At 40.5% G+C, this 16,600-nt stretch overlaps 1 protein-coding gene across 1 annotated transcript; it reads left to right on the forward strand.

The window, feature by feature from the left end:
* Positions 1 to 13,511: 13,511 nt before the first annotated feature.
* Positions 13,512 to 15,373, forward strand: TRH (thyrotropin releasing hormone; the record flags this gene model as incomplete). The annotated part of the gene is made up of 2 exons (XM_082487909.1): positions 13,512 to 13,722; positions 14,787 to 15,373. The coding sequence occupies exons 1-2, from the start codon at positions 13,527 to 13,529 to the stop codon at positions 15,371 to 15,373; spliced, it is 783 nt and encodes a 260-aa protein (XP_082344035.1). The 5' UTR covers positions 13,512 to 13,526.
* Between the last annotated feature and the right edge of the window lie 1,227 nt (positions 15,374 to 16,600).

The raw sequence follows: 16,600 nt of genomic DNA on the forward strand, positions 1-16,600 counted from the left end.
TACTTTATATGGGACTTTATTGTCCCATAAAGCATGACGTCCAATATTTGGCCTATAGAACAGCTTTGGTTGTGATCTCTGCCCCCAAATGGCAGCTGAATACCCACTGATTCTCACTTCGTGATGTTTGCTTGCAAACAAACCCATTAAGCACCAGTGGAGAAGTATATTGTTATTACAATGACTATGAAAGTTATAAAGATGCAAATTACATAAAGGTCTTTGTCATTATGTAGCTAGTAGTACAATATGAAAATCACCTTACTTGAACAACTTGTTGTGGGGATCTTCTTCCTCCCCTCCAAGTCTCTGTTGTGCATCAAGCTTCATCTAAATGACTATGAATGATGGGCAGGGGAACAGTTCTAAACTGAGTACTCTATGAACTTCTCTCATATTAACCAGATAATTCACTCAACCCTCTGAAGAAGGGACTTGCTGACCTATTGTGCTCCATGCACTGTGCACATCTCAGCACTGTATTAGATCTCTGGTGGCTTCTGTGGTTAACCAAGTACAAGCTGTAGTGTTTCCCAGCCAATTTCTAGCCACTAATCCATACCTTTGATACAGTGAAGGCTTGGACTTTAAGTAACAGCTTTCAGTTTCACTGGTACCATTAGTGATTGGTGCAAGTGAGAGAAATAAAAAGCCCCTAACTACTCTCTTTGCCACATGCTTTGCAACACTGTGGGACTAATGGACAGTACCAGAAACTGTAAACATTATCACTACTATTTGCTAAGACCTTCCCATAAATGGTCCATGCTGGAATCGCAGAACAAAACCACTAGTTATCTTCATCCTGCTGGTAATGCCAAGTGACCAGCTTTCTTATAAGCCTGTTCTTACAAGGGGGAAGAAATCCTTGCCAGGATAAAATTACTGTCTTTCTCCTTCCAAGTCCTTTTGAAACACTGCAGCAAGGCTAACAAATCAACTGCAACCGAGCCCTGATTAGCTTGATGATGGTCTACAGCTACCAAAACTCTTGAAATGTCATATTTATGTCCAACACAACTGACACCATTACTCCATTTTCTCACTTGCTCAATCATTTAATACACCTACAGGTGTATGTACATATGTATGGGAGGTGTAGGTATATGTAGCTGTATAAATATGTACGTACGCTTCATTCTAACTCCCTTGGGATGGACAGTTTCTTTTTTACTTCTGTATAGTACTTACCGTAATGGGATTCTGATCTTCGCTGTTGCCGTGCTACAGGACTCTTAAAAACCAGTAGCCTAAAAGAAAAAATGACAAATCTTACTGCAGGAAGAATAACATATGGTAAGCAAATTTAAGCCCTCACAAAATGAGCAGACCAAATAACTTAGTAACTACTAAGAACAATAAAGCCATAGAAAAAAGTCAGGCAGTTCATCAGTAAAAACCACACACGTAATGCATACGCATAGTCACAGGCACACAGAAACAATAGAGGGGAAGGGAGTGATACTTGAACTAATGGTTATCTATTGCAACCAGATAAGGTGATATGACCGGTACCTGAAATTAACTTTGTTAGTAACACCAGATCCCTGTTCAAAATTCCTCTCTACATCTGATTCCAGGTTGCCCCCTCCATTAAGAATAGCTGCTCTTGGATGTTGTGTACAGGTAGGCACAAATGTAGCTGCCTTGCTGGCGTGGCCCTGCCACTGGCCCCATTTCCCTTTCTTATCAGACCAACATAGACAACTCATAGGCAAATCACATTTGCACTGCATCCTTAAAGCAAGTCTTGAGGTCTGAATAATTTATACAAATGAACAGCTTTTTTTTACAGCAACCAAAAGGAACAATAAGAAATAAAATTATTTCATTTTAAAAGCTGCTATAGAAATGTCTGAATTTCAAGAGGAAGATTTTCACAGTCAGCCACAAGGATCAGTTCTGAAACTTTTAATTCTCCTTTTACTCTACCTTCTTATTTGTGCTCCCACTGCCGTCTCTGATCTCTAACCATTGGGCATGCGCTATGTATGTCAAACGTTTGGGAGCTCCTCAGCCGTCTGTCTTTGACATCTGAACAAGCAGGGACTGGCAGGTGGGATTTTCAAATACATTCTGTGCCAATTGCTCCCAGTGAACTCAACAGGACAACTAGCTGCAAGCTGAGGATTGGTGACTTTAAAATCCAAACCAGCATTTTCAAACACTTTGTGTCAAACACTAAATCTCTTATCAACTCTTCCCTCTCTCACAAATCTTCTACCTTTCACACCCTAATTGGCTTCTCTACCATAATCAGGATGTGCTAGCAGCAAGTGTAAAGGAACAGCATAGAGTAAACAAATTAGCATCTTACTCCTTTAATTGCGATGGGAACTAGTGACCTCCTATTTACAAACCTCCAACTGACTTTGCAAGTTACTTGACAATGTGAATCAGATTTACTTCTTAAAAGGAAGCTGGATGGCCACCATTTCTATCATAGCAAATCAAATTCCCCTGAATCTCTTCTTGCTACATTATGAAACTCGCCCCAGCTTAAAACCAGAATTTTGACAAAGTAAACTGAGCTGTAAATTTGCTTTGTCCAATGACAAATTCCCTGTAGGAAATCAAAAGAATCTCTTGAGTGCTGTCATTAGCAGTTGTGGAAAAACAACAGACTGGGCAGCTGGGGTTTTTCTGGTGCCTGGAGGCACAGGGTCTTGCTTGTTTCATTGACATTATTTGGTTTGAAAGATCCTGGAGTGTCCCTGAAACAAGAGATGGGGCCCAATGACACTCCTTCTGAAGGTGGCCACTTTCTTCCTAAATCACAAGCTTCTCTTGACTAGAAAGCTATAGAAATGACCCTGCATAAACATTGCAGAGATAATTACAAAATGAAGAAACATTACAGTGAATCCATTGAGATCTTTAATTCCAAACTGCCACTGTCCCAGAAGGAACAAACTGTGAGTTAGACTGACTCTTAAGTATACAATTAAGCCTGTCAAGTTCCGACTCCATAATATGCTGTTTAATATTAAAAAATCTGCCAATAAACCAGTATGTGGGATTAACGTCATAATGCTTTGGTTTTGCTTCCTCACGAAACTATAAAACAATTTAGCTGATATAAGCAACATGTTATTTATACTCCTTTTGGCAACAGATTTAATGCTATGTGGGATACTCCCCCTTCCCTCTAATACAATAGCCTTCCCTGGTCTTTATGGATTTAAATTGGTGAGGGGAGCTGTGTGCGTTCCATGTGGAATTTACTCAGTAATTCTGTTAAGAGCTTCCCTACACAGAAATTAATGTTCTCATCTCATTCAATACTCGTCCTATTCATTATTTAAAACAGAATACCTAATCTCTCCCTATATTAAGTTTCCTCAAAGGATTTTCTATTAGTTTCAAGGAATTCAAAAGATTAAGCTTCAACACTTCTGTGTTTGCAAAACTATAAAACTCTGGGGCTTATAGTTAGAGCAGAAGGTTTTGCCATTTCTGGAATTTTTGAAAAGGAAGGTGTCAGTTGAAAGTTACAGAGCCTTCAAGAGGTCCTTTGCTTTTGTTCCTCACTATTTCCAGGTGACATTTCACATAACATTCAGCATTAGCCAGCAGAACTTCTATTGATTTCACCAGATTCTCTAGGCCAATTCGCTCACCTGGCTTTAACTAGCTGCTGCCCCAAAAGGCCTCAGAGCTCATGTCAGAATCAAGTATTTCCCACCGCAGGTGCTTGCACTGAGCGACAGCAGAGACACTGCAGCCAGGGCTCAGTGCTGGAACAGACAAAGAACAGGGTACAGGGGTTGCCTTCATTTCACCTCCCAGGTTTTATATTCCCAACTACTGAAAATGAATGGAAAAGCTGTTACTATTCCTCAGTGGTTTTGGTTTTTGATGAATCGCAACAAGGCCAACTGGGCTGTGACATGCTGTCCTGCTGACTGTTGTGACGCTCCTCTCGTTGGGTATGTCTGCCGCAAAGGGGCTCACGTGCTGGTGCCAGCTGGCACTACAGTGGGTTGCATTTCTAAAACTTAGCTCACATGTTATTAAATCCACTGAATACTATCTAGGCCCATTTACTTAGCAAATTAATTTTGAGGACTAGGTAGATATAACTTGTTTGGAACCCTGTCTGCAGCAATGATTAATATTTAATACAAGATTTGTGGGTTAGGTATAGTACTTTTTATCATAGACACTTCTATCACTGGGAAAAGCTGACAATTTGGGAGGATCGTAAGTCCTTTTTTAGTCCTACGAAGAGAGACAAACTTTCAGACACAAATACCTTTCCTCAGCTGTAGGAAAGCTCTGTATTCCTGAAAGCTTGCCTGCCTTATAAAACTATACTGTTGGTCTAATAATAGGGAGCATATAAAGATTGTCATGGCTGTACCCACTCTGGCATTCTGAGGTTATTAAAATCAAGATGAAGAGAGGCAGGAATTATACCTCTCACAAAAATACCGTACATCCCTCTGCAGGGCAAACTACATATTCTGATGCATGAGGGGCTGCATTTCAGAAAGGAACACCCAGGAAGAGAGAGAGTTGTCCACCTATTACTGATACCTATCTTCATCATTTTCTCTCTGATTAGTTCAAGTCAAGGAACAAACTGGGAGGAGTGATATAAATAAGCTGTACTTTTAGGTTTTCCAGAGAAAATGAAAGAGCTGATTTGCCCCTCTTGTTAGCAAACAAGTCATTGCTAATTTACAACACTGTGAGAAGGTTCAGACAGAACAGCTTAGACTTGCAGTCACTGGAAGAAATACAATTCGGTAAATAACCAAGAGGTTAAAATTGTTTAAAGAGATGCGAAGCTAGAAACTACAGTTCCAGTGACAGTGTACATTTAATAAAAATTAATGGGATGCTTTAAGTAGCCAGTGGAGAAATTTCTCTCAGCCTTGCACACAAAAGTAATGTCATGTAGGCAACCTTTTAAATGACAAAGATGTGCATCTTCTGATGTACTACCAAAAAACAAAGCTGTTTTAAAGAAGAAATGCTAAGTGAATGGAACAAGTGAATAGAATCTGGTTTCACTTCCTGACTCTGCCACTACAGCTGTGTGACCCAGAGCAATCCCCTTAAACATTCAGCACCTCTCAGTGAAACTGGTTAACAAATGCAGCGGCAAGCAGCACATTAATTTCATACAACAACATTTTTTTATCCTATGGTTCAAGAAAAGAAGAGCAGTTTCCATAATAACTTCTACATTTCAGGACTGCTAGAGGGATGACTATACTTAAAGAAGGCCAATGTACTTCAGTTCCCCTTCTCAGATGGTGACCAGAACAAGGTGTCCAAGGAAAATGTAAAAATGCAAAAACCTGCCAGGGAGAACCTTCTGCCTAACTCCAGGCTGTCATAGTAGACTGATTGCACATGAGTGTTTATATTCTTTAAAACAGAGATCAGACTTGGGTTATGTCGTGGTTTCAGCTGGGATACAGTTTACTTTCTTGCTAGCAGCTGGTGCTAGTACTAATAGCCTACGAGTGCTGTGTCTTGGATTTGGGATGAGAAATAGTGTTGACAGCACACTGGCAGTTTTGGTTGCTGCCAAGCTCTCAAGGCCTTTTCTGCTCCTCACGCCACCCCGACAGTGAGTACACAAAAAGTTGGGAGGGGGCACGGCCGGGAGAGCTGACCCAGCTGTCCACAGGGGTGCTCCATGTCATGTGACGTCATGCTCAGCATATAAAGCTGGGGAAGAAGAAGGAAGGGGAGGACGTTCGGAGTGATGGCATTTGTCTTCCCAAGTCACCACTACACATGACAGAATCCTGTATTCCTGGAGATGGCTGAACACCTGCCTGCCCATGGGAAACAAGGAATGAATGCCTTTTTTTGCTTTGCTTGCGTGTGCAGATTTTGCTCTACCTATTAAACTGTCTTTATCTCAACACACGAGTTTTTCCTCACTTTTAGTCTTCCGAACTGGGGGTGGTGCTAGTTGCTGGCTGTGGTTAAACCACGACAGGTAAGCAGCAGATCTTCTCGTTATTCACTTTCAAGATCTTCTTAGGGACCAACCACTGTGTGCCCAAGTGACAGACCTAATGCTAAGGCCCAATTGTTACGAACACTGACACTGAGCTGGGCAAGTACTCAGCACAAGTAGAGGACCGGGGCTCCTGCACGCATGTGGGGAGTGAGCTGAGCCAGCAAGCCAAGCAGCAAGCAGGCTGAAGAGAGGAGGAACACAAAACTCAGTCCTCACAGCTTGCATAAGTGTCTGATTGGGTCTGAAGGAGATGTCTGTCTCTCGGTTTCTCCATTTAGACGCTCTTTCAGAAGCTGGTGTGCCCTTGAGACTGTTTAGAAGAAAAATAACAAACTTTATTAAGAGGTGACACAGAAGCTCAAGGGACTTCAACCCCCTGTGATAAAAGACAGCAGTTGGACTGAGAGGTTGAGGATCACAGTGATGCTGAAATGCTGTATTTAGGCGTAAAATGTGATAGTTGGAAATTTGTGTGCAATTCTAGAATGAACCACAGACATAAGTGCGTGCTGGGAGCCAAACCCTGTGCTGACACAAGCTCTGGGCAAGTCTGGGGTGTCAGTGGGTTTGTGACAGACAGAAAAGTACAGCTTGGAAGGTAGGTCTGGAGTTTGAGAAAAGAAACTCTCCCTCCTACCCATGAATTCAGCTCACAGTGCCGTGAGTAATTGTGCAGTGAGTGGGAAGAAAGGATATTAACACTTATGAAATAAACCTCCAGAAATCTTTTAAATAGAAAAGTCACCTGCGGGGAAAATGGAACAGAAAAATGTGGCCAAAAAAGCAAAAGAGAATTCTAAAAGGAAAGATAGCATATTAAAAAGAGATAGTTTTCCAACTGTGAAGTAGGAAAAGGACATTGTTCATAAAATAATAAAATTTAACTTTCTTCCTTTAAACAAAGCATTAAAACTCTACTAAATCAGTCCAAAATAAGACAAAAATAAGTCTGAGCAAAGGGCCAGATGCTTGGCTGGAAGTCCTGGCCATTGCACTGTGGATATAGTTTTGCATGGAGATGCAGCTGTAACACAGGACTTCATCCCTGTTCTCTAAAGGGAGTCCTCAGCTCAAAGGTGTCAAGAAGCACATTTTAATGAGAATGACAACAGGCTGACCTCTCTTCATGTGCTTCCCCGAATAACTTCTGACATTCAGTTTCTGTCAACAGATAAGGGAAATTTTTTTATGAAATTACTATTATAAAATGAATGATAATACAAGCCAAACTTCACTCTGTAGAATTCGACTGAGCCTGACTTTTGGATCCAAACCACTTAGAAAGCCTTCCCTTTGAGTTGTCTCCTAGGGGAAAGGAATCTCTGAACACTGTAGGAAACAGTGTAGGATTTCTGACCTAGCATTGGATTGTACTCTATTCATTCTGGCATAGAAGGTCTTCCTAAGAGAAAGGGAATTCCTAGCCCCTACTTGCTAGAATGAGGGATTTGCATGTATTTTCATGCCATGTAGGACACCTGTACCAGTAACCAGGAACTCACCTACAATGACTAGAAGCTAGTTGGAGCTACTGCTCCTGTTCTGATCAGGTGCCAGAGGTCCAGAAGTCTGCCTAGACAAAAAACCCCAAACCCCACAAGTTCTTTGGAGATGCCCTATTCCTAATTTGTGAATGGGAAATCATATTGCTGCTGTAGCCAGACACGCAGACCTAAGACACTCTTTGTACTCATTTCAGTACTCTTTCTGTAATATTTTTGTTTCTAAGCACACTTATGAAAACTGCATTGCAGTCTTAGAACATAGATGTTCACTCCTGGGCAGTTCCTACTTCCAGAGGAACAGAAAGGATCATTAGCTAAATCTAATCTAATCTAATCAAGTTTCACCCAAGTACTTTAAATCAGATGAAAAAAAAAAAAATGTTAAAGTATTTCTGTTCTCAGAGCTCAGACTGCTACGTGCCAGGGAAACACTGATCTCAGTACTCCTATGAAGACAAAGAATTTGTTGCCGAGATGCCCTGATGATCCTGGCCCACAGAGCAGAATCTCTGTCCACTGCCACCAAGATTCTTGCATTCTCAGAGGAAAATGCTTTCCTCACCCTAACCATTGTTCCTCAAACATCAGTAAAACATTTGTCCTGCCAAAAGAAAATTAATTTCATTTCTAAATCTCCAAGCAACACAAAGGCTACATATCAAAAATCACGTCAATGTTTAATTATCATCATAGCTAGGAATCTGAATTCAATTCAATTTCTAAACCTCAGCTTCCAGGTAGTAGTCCTTCTTATGCTTTTACCAGCATAAAGACAGAAGACACCCCATTGCTATCTTCTCCATGTGTGAGGACATAAAGGCAGTCATCAAGTCACCCCATGCCTCTCTGATTAAATGTGGATGCTAAACTAAACACGATGACAGCTGGACAACATTTCAACCAGAGACTGATGCTAGCGGTGTCTGGGATGGGGTATTGGTAACTGTAAGTACAGAGATTAAGGGACTGAAAATATTGCCTGCCTTGCAAACTTATTCCTGTATTTGTGATTAGGGGGCGGGAGCTGACAGTTTAATAACAACATCCCATGCCCAAGAGCTGACCGGGGACGTACCACAGAAACAAGTTTCTGTAAGAAAATGCTTTTTCAAAACTGAAGTGCTTTGTAAATACATTTTAGCTGAAAAAAAAAATCCACCGAGTTTTGAGACCAGCTTCCTAGCAGGGCTGTTGAGGAACCAATGCCCCAAACACATGCATTAAGAAGACTGCTCAGATCTGCTGTCTCTAGAACTTCCCGACTGCTCCTGGCTACCTGATGGTCTGTGCAGGTGAGAGAACTTCCCATTGGGATTAAGGGATTGGCTCAAGATTTGTGGATAAACTCCACTGGAAAATAACAATCAGTACAACCCCCGTCTTGTGCCCCACCAAGAGCAAGACAAATTTTTAACCTTGCTTCTGCACAATACACAGATAGCAACCTACACAGATATCCATGCAATCTAACTTTCAAAAAATCCTGCCAAAACAAGCCAATTCACTTCACACACTTCTTGCCTTGTGGAAGCAATAAACTCTATGTGACAGATAGCAGTCACAATGCTTAATGTGCTCCAAATATTTTATGTTAAGAAGAATAGAGAAAATGTGATTAACTGAAGAAAAAATATAATGAACTAAGATTAAGAAGCTATTCAGAATTACTGAAGCCTTCAATCACATGATGAAAACATCTTTTTTTTTTTTTTAACTTAGAAGGCTTCAGCATCTTATCAAGAAATCATTGTAGGGAGCCAGCAACAGAATTCTTAACAGCTTCACTGTTCTGTTTCACCTTATTCTAAAGACACGTTTAAAAATGCAGTTCTGATTCCATCAATGCCCACTCTAATTTATAGGTCAATATATTCATTTGTTAAACTCGGGTGTCGTACCATAAGAGATCTTAAAGAGTTACTACACCCAGGAAATGCCAAGCAGCGAGTATGAAGTAAATGTAATTCCTAATGAGGTTCCTTGTGACAGACGCAATAGCAGTTCCCAAATCCACGGCATTAGTATTAGACTATGCTAGAAATAGCGTAATGGAAAAAACCCATTAGCTTGTCCAGAGAAATCAGGGGCCACAGTTTGGTTTGTGATGGTTGGAGAGTGTTAAAAAGGAAGTAACGGAGGGTTAGGTGACATGGACTGCACAGTCCCACACATTTGGCCATTGCTGCACAGGCACTACTGGATTCAGTAAGAGGCTTCTGCGTGGAGCAGCTCCTGTGGTATCTAAGCAGGAGCTACGCAGGCAAGCCTTCCAGGCTGTCTGGATTAATTTCAGACTGGAGAAAGGACTTACATGCTAAGAATTATTTCCAGCTCGTAATTACACGTTATGAGGATTTTCACATTGGAGATATGTGGCAAATGCAGATTTATTAAATTGCAGTCATATAAAGTTCCAAAGCATGAGTCTTAGCTATCCTATCATTTCGAGGTAGCCGAGAAATTCAATGTCAACTGTTGTATCACAAGTGAAATTTGACTCATTCACTCAGTGCTAAGATGAAATAGGTTCATATGGGAGGCTATTTTTAATATCAAATTCTTAGCTGTTCCTTCACTTAATTTGCTTATATGATTTTGTATATGTGAAAGTGTTTCAGCTGTTTAATCTTCTCTTTTCCCATCTATGTTTTTCAAGAGCCATGCTCCAAAGTGTGAGAGGACTTTTTAAAATGCAATTCAATACGTGGAATGTTTCAAGACAGACAAATCCTAAGGCCAACCCCACTTAAATTAAAGGAGAAATCTGGCTGAATTCAGTACACTCTGGATTAGGCATTTTGTTAGCGCAAACCTGAGGCTAAGCTACAGACAACTAATGCTTTGTTAAACAAGCAACTCTGGTATTAATGAAAGCATTTTAAACACTTTCCAGCATTCTTTAGATTCCTGGAAAGCCCTAGTGCGTTGCTTAAAACTAAAAATACATAAGAACTGTCTTCACAGGGATCTTTGCTTTGGATGAGGAACTATTAGTTGCCCAGTCATTGTTTACTGGCCCACTATAGTAAATTGACTGTTGATCTTTGAATTTAATTGCCTTGCAGTTCTTTGGTTCTGATGCCTGCTCAGGAAAACGACATTGATGTGGTCTTGGGCTGGCAAAGACAACGTCTTCATAAAGCCATAGATGTGTTCTGCACGTAGGGTGCATGATGCCTCAAACTCCCTTAGAGATACAAACAAGAAGGAAAATATATTCCATTTTAAATATAATTGTTAAAAATACAGTCATAATGCTGCAGTCTGTGTCCCCACTGCAAACCTGAAACAAGTGAACAGACATCCAAGGCTCTTCTCAAATCGCATCAGGGTAATTAATAGTAAAAAAAGCATATCTGTATACAATTGCTGATGCATTTTTCCTGAGCTATTAAGACAAAACTCAGGAGATACCTCAGTCTTATTCCATGAGAGTGTGGTTAATGGCTGCATTCCACTGAAGTCACCCCAAAGAAGTCAGCTTTAATTTCCTAAAGAACTGAAAACAAGTTTCTTCTTGTGTATTTTCTGATCCATCATATAAAGTTGAACGGGGTGGGGGGAAAAAAGCTCTGCATGATGACCATTTTTTGTTAAATTCTGATGGGTAATAAGTCACGTTGATAGAGAACAACTGACTTCACCCCTTTTTAGTTTTATATGGTATTTCCATCATCTGTTTGGACACCAAATGCGCTTTGCCTTAACAAAATTTTACAGGCCACACGAGGATCCACATTACCTATAAGCATAACTGAGCCACTTTTAAGTGCAGTGCTTTTAAGAGTACCCCCAAAATGCATCCTGTCTTGGACTATGGCCCAGCACCCTAGAGAGCTGCTAAAATGCCAATGTCCTACCAAGAAAAAATGTTCTCAAGCCATAGTGACAGGTTGTTTGGCTTTTTTGCTACTTACTGCTGAAGAAAAATTTTAACTGAAACACTTGGATGGCAGTGATATGAAGGACGTACAAAGGTGGTTTTGTGTTCATGACAATGGTAGTAAGTGGGAAAGCAGAAAAACATTGGTTTCGCTTGGTTGAAACCTTCCATGTAGTAACAATAAACGAATCCTGAATTGCTTCAATACTCTGAGCAATCCCTACTCCAGTTTTAGTCCTACATATTGTCATCAGGATCACTAAGATTATCAAAGAATCACTAGCTCTTTATCTGTGCCCCCTGCGTGATGTGGTTTTAGGAGTACTGTGTGGAAGAATACCTCAAATAGACAGATGGGTTAAAGAGAGGGAGTCTTATTTCTAGTTAAAATAGCGTAGTGTTTTTTGAAGCACATAGCAGCAATGTAACTATGTTTTAATATTTAATTATATGCACCCCATATTCTAATGTACTGTTTATGGAAGCCTATGCCAAGATAATACAGAATTGTGAGCCAAAAACTGTATAGTGTCATTCAGAATAAGAACCCATGGTATAAACTTAATTTTTTCATTGCTTTTCTTCCTTAGCTTAATAAATTACCTACCTCTCTGCATTTACTCCACAGTGCTTGCCTAATAAAGGATACACAAGCTCCTTTTTGTTAAGCAGAGGAAAACCTCCTTTTCTCTGTGCTGTGTTACATACAATTAAATATAATCTCTTTAGAGGATGGAAAAATAGCAATTTCTGGGAGACAAGCTTGGATATACGGAGGTCAGCAAATAACTATCAGAGCTTTAAAATGCATTCAAAATGCAGATCTCTGACATCAGTGAAAAAAAAAAAAAAGAAGAAAACAACACATCACCTAAACTACCTCACAGCTATTTGCATAAAGGGTCCAGAGGCAGTACAGTATAAGTACGGAGACACAAGCCATCCAAAGAGAACTTAGCAACAGTTCTATTGGATACTGTGCGTGTCTGTAGCAGAAAAAGGGCAACTTTGAAGCTCAGACGTGCAAACAGCTTTAAAGGACTAAACAATCTCTTGGCAGATACATCAAGCAAAAATCTGAAACTACAAACCAGGTAATTTCCCAAATAATTTCCTTTTTAGCTGATTCTAACTTTCTTTCTAAAGAGTGCTCTGAGCCAAATAGCCTATGTGATATTCTTAGGGCTGTTATCCAAGGACTTCATCAGAAGCGATAGAAACCTGCTAAAAAGAGAGGTAATAAACTCATTTTCTATTTTAAAAAATTGTAGAACTTTGTAAAATTGTGCATTTATTTTGTGTTCTGAAGATATAATTAACCTAAGTGACTGCTATACTAGTATGAAAGATGTATTCCAGTCTACTGAAGGAACTCTGCTTACTGGAAAATAAAACCATGATAAGTGCTTTAGGAATTCCAGTGCTAGCTAGAAGAAACAGAAAAACACTTGTTATCTGGGCAAGAGGTAATAGAGGATATGATTATCATGTCTCTGAAAAAAATATGAGGCGCTTCCCCAATGCAAGAAATCTCCCTGACCAACAGAGCATAGCTATTTTATTATATTAACAAACACACAGACACACAGCTACTTTAAATGTATAGAAATAGATATTAAAAAACTAATGGAGTATTAAAGTTAGGCTTTAACTAAAGGTGGAATGAAAGTGCTGCAACTCCCAGTGTTATTTTAAAATGAACCCTTAGCAAAGGGAATTACCTGGTGGAAATCGTTAGTGCAGGTGTATGTGTGTGTACCTCATGTGGGGCAACAGTTAACACAGAGTTCAAGAGGGAAATTATTTTTGCCTCTTTGCAGAAGGCAAAGCAAAATCACTGGCTTTCAGAACTATCTGTGCATCAGGAAGTCAGGTGTTTAAAATGTTCATATTTATTCTGCCAGAAAAAAATGAGCAAGTGCCTGGTTGTAATTATGAAGAATTTACAGATTCTTTGAAGAATATAAAATAAACAGAGAGGTTAGTAACAGAAATGAGGAAGGAGCCTCATAAGAGACTTCAGTTCCTACAGCAGTGCCATATTTCTTTTTCAGTGTCTGGAAATACTGCTATTATTGCTTGGCTTGCTCGCTCCATCCTCTTCCCCTGTTGTTCTCTCTCCCATGGAATTTGCAGGAACCCTTGTCCCACAATGCCACCTATCCAGCTGCCACTGCTACTCCTTTGCCTGACCTTGTGTGGTGTTTGCCTCAACGGGGGGCAGCCCCTTCCAGAGGGAAGTGAGACTGTGGGAAGAAGTCCCCTGGATGACATCCTGCAGAGATCTGAAAGACTCATTCTTCAGTCTGTCCTCAAGAAAGCTGAAAAGGAAGAAGAGATGAATAAAGGTGGGGGGACATATAACCATATGCCATCTGGTGATGTTGGCATAGTACTTGGCTGAGTTCATTAGATCCAATATACAGTTCCCAGGTTCTAATGTATGTATTTGTCACTCAAACTGAGGGGAGGGGAAGGACAGGAGATTGGCTGCAATACACCGAGTTCTCAAAAAGTACCTTATTCTCTAAGATCTCCCCACTTAGGCAATGCTGTACCACCACTGAGCAGCTGCAGCACAAGAAGACAGAAGCCTGTCACAGAAATCTTGCCTGTCTGGCAAGTACTTCCCTAGGGAAGCTCTAAGAGGACATATGGAGAACGTTCCCCAGTTGTGGACCCTGTACTTAATGTTAATTGGGGGTGGGAGTGCTGCCATTCACCTACTCCCTCAACCCACTGGTTTCTACACCCCAACAGAGCTGGGCTTTTCCATGGCTGGAATGGAGAGGCATTTCATAGCGCAAAGAGGAGCTGGCCCCAGGTGCCTGTAGAAAGAGCCTTTCTCCCTCTTCACATGAATGCTGAGAGTTGGTCATGTCAATCTAAGGCCTGAAATGTTAAAAAGAGCTTAAGAATGAGTAAGATACTAATAGAATTATGATTGGTAGCTGGAAATACCAAGCTGGCTTTCAAATGTCCACATCCCTGCTTCTACTTGTGTCTCAGCCCCATCCTTTCCCTGTCTTATGCTGATTTCCATCTCTTCCCCATACCCAGCTTCTGCAGCTGATTTCTTCCATCTGCTCAGTATCTTTTGCTCACCTCTCTTTACCTGAATCTGACACATTTACCTGATCAACACACTAGGCTTTGTCATTGCATGTTTTCCCATTTGGCTGCAGCCAGTTCCTAATGTATCAATTCATCCTTGCTAAAAATGTGCCAGAACCATTTTGTCAGATGCCATCCAGAGGGATCAAATTCAAGACCATACAGTTAACTGTGCAATTAAATGGGCATAGTGAGCAACAGATGATGATCCTGCACCATAGAACTCCACAAACTCCCATTTCAACTTCCTTAGTGAGGACTATGGGGGCTCATTAACATTTTTCTTTTTCTTGGACAGAATCAAATGCCCCTCTGCCAGAATGGCTTTCCAAAAGACAACACCCTGGAAAAAAGTACCTAAGTGACATGGAGAAGAGACAGCATCCTGGAAAAAGATATGTTGAGGAAGACACACCTTATGGAGACATTCAGAAGAGGCAGCATCCAGGGAAAAGAGAGATAGAAGGTGACCTTGACGGCTATCTGGAGCTGAAAAAACGACAGCATCCTGGCAGAAGGTCATTGTTGGATCAGTATGCTGACATCCCTAGTGCACAGCTAACCTACTTGAACGAGTTATCCAAAAGACAGCATCCAGGCAGAAGGTATCTGACGTACAAGCGCCAGTATCCTAGCAAAAGAGGCTGGAATGATGAGGCAGACCTAAACGACCAATATGGTGAGAAACGACAGCATCCTGGAAAAAGGCACTGGAGTTCTGACAGCCCAGATGATGCAGGCCCCTGCAACTTTCAGGAGTCCTTCACCTGTAACAAAGGCAGCTTGTTGCTTGATTTAGTAGAAAATGTTAGCAAAGACAGGGTAGAGGAAAAACGTCAGCACCCAGGAAAGAGATCAGCATGGGAGAGTGAAACAGAGCAATGAGAGAGTAATTGTGTATCATCATTTGCATTTGGTGAAGTAAACTGCCAGATCACTAAAAAATTCTGTTCCCTCCCTTTTGGCTTCCTGCTGCTGACCTCTGTACCCATCTTTCAGTGTGTTAATGTTCCCGTTTAAGTTAATGGCTTTTTCACACACTTTAAGGAACTAAAGGACCCAGCTGAATGGGACAGGCAAGTAACGAGAGTCTCCAATTCCCCCAACTTTAGGAAGTTGAGTGTGCTCATTTCCGTATTAGTCCAGACCCCAGAATAATCCTACTATGTGTGTCCAATTTTCTGTTTCTAAATAACTAAAACAGGCTCTTACATATCTGTTATGATGCCACTAGAGTGGAATAATTATATGTTTTCCTCTCACATCAGTGAAATCAATAAATTAAAAAAGAGGGAGAAAGAAGAACAATATACGCCAATTATTTCAAAACAAAATTGAATAGGCTTTCAATTTTAAATGATACATTAATGAGGCCTGAACCCTTGCGCGGTACAACCTGTCCAGACTGTAAGCACTAAACAGAGACAGGAACGGTTCCAACTGGAACAGATTTGATGACTGACTTCACAGTTTGACTTGGAACTGGCATATAAAACTTCTTTTCACCTGAGAGGCTGCACAGTGCAAAGGGTTAATGCGTCCCAGAGCATCTCAACCGCAAGTTGTGAACCTGACTGCATACACCCCATACTAGAACTCCCACCTGGATGTCCACATTTCAGCCATGCCACTTGAAATCATGCCTGCTCCTCAGACATTTAATAATGAAATAAGCAGACATCCTTTTCTTCCAATAAGGGTTTCTGATTTCTCCCCTCTCAAAGGAATGTTTTTACTTTCCGTAGTCAGACTCCCAAAAGTGTTTATTTGATATGAATGATTCAATAAACATCAATAGTCAAGTCTGGGTGTTCTTATTCATTGTGCAAAAATACTGTAATAGAATATATTTATGTATGTGTACATATATTTATATGTATATATAATATATACATAAAACCAACCCAAGCTAAATAAAAATAAATAAATTAACATCAAAGGGCATATTCTAGGCACAATCTTCTTGCATGCTGGTGGTCAGCACATATTTACACTTAAAACTGTTTTGCTACTGAAGTGGAAGGATGATTTGCATGTAAATAGATTCCCTTTTAAAATCTTCTACCAGTATGACACACAAAATTATGCATCTGGGCTAAGCCCACAGCAACC

This window comes from Vanellus vanellus (genome assembly GCF_965231255.1).
Source record: "Vanellus vanellus genome assembly, chromosome: 9".
Taxonomy (NCBI): domain Eukaryota; kingdom Metazoa; phylum Chordata; class Aves; order Charadriiformes; family Charadriidae; genus Vanellus; species Vanellus vanellus.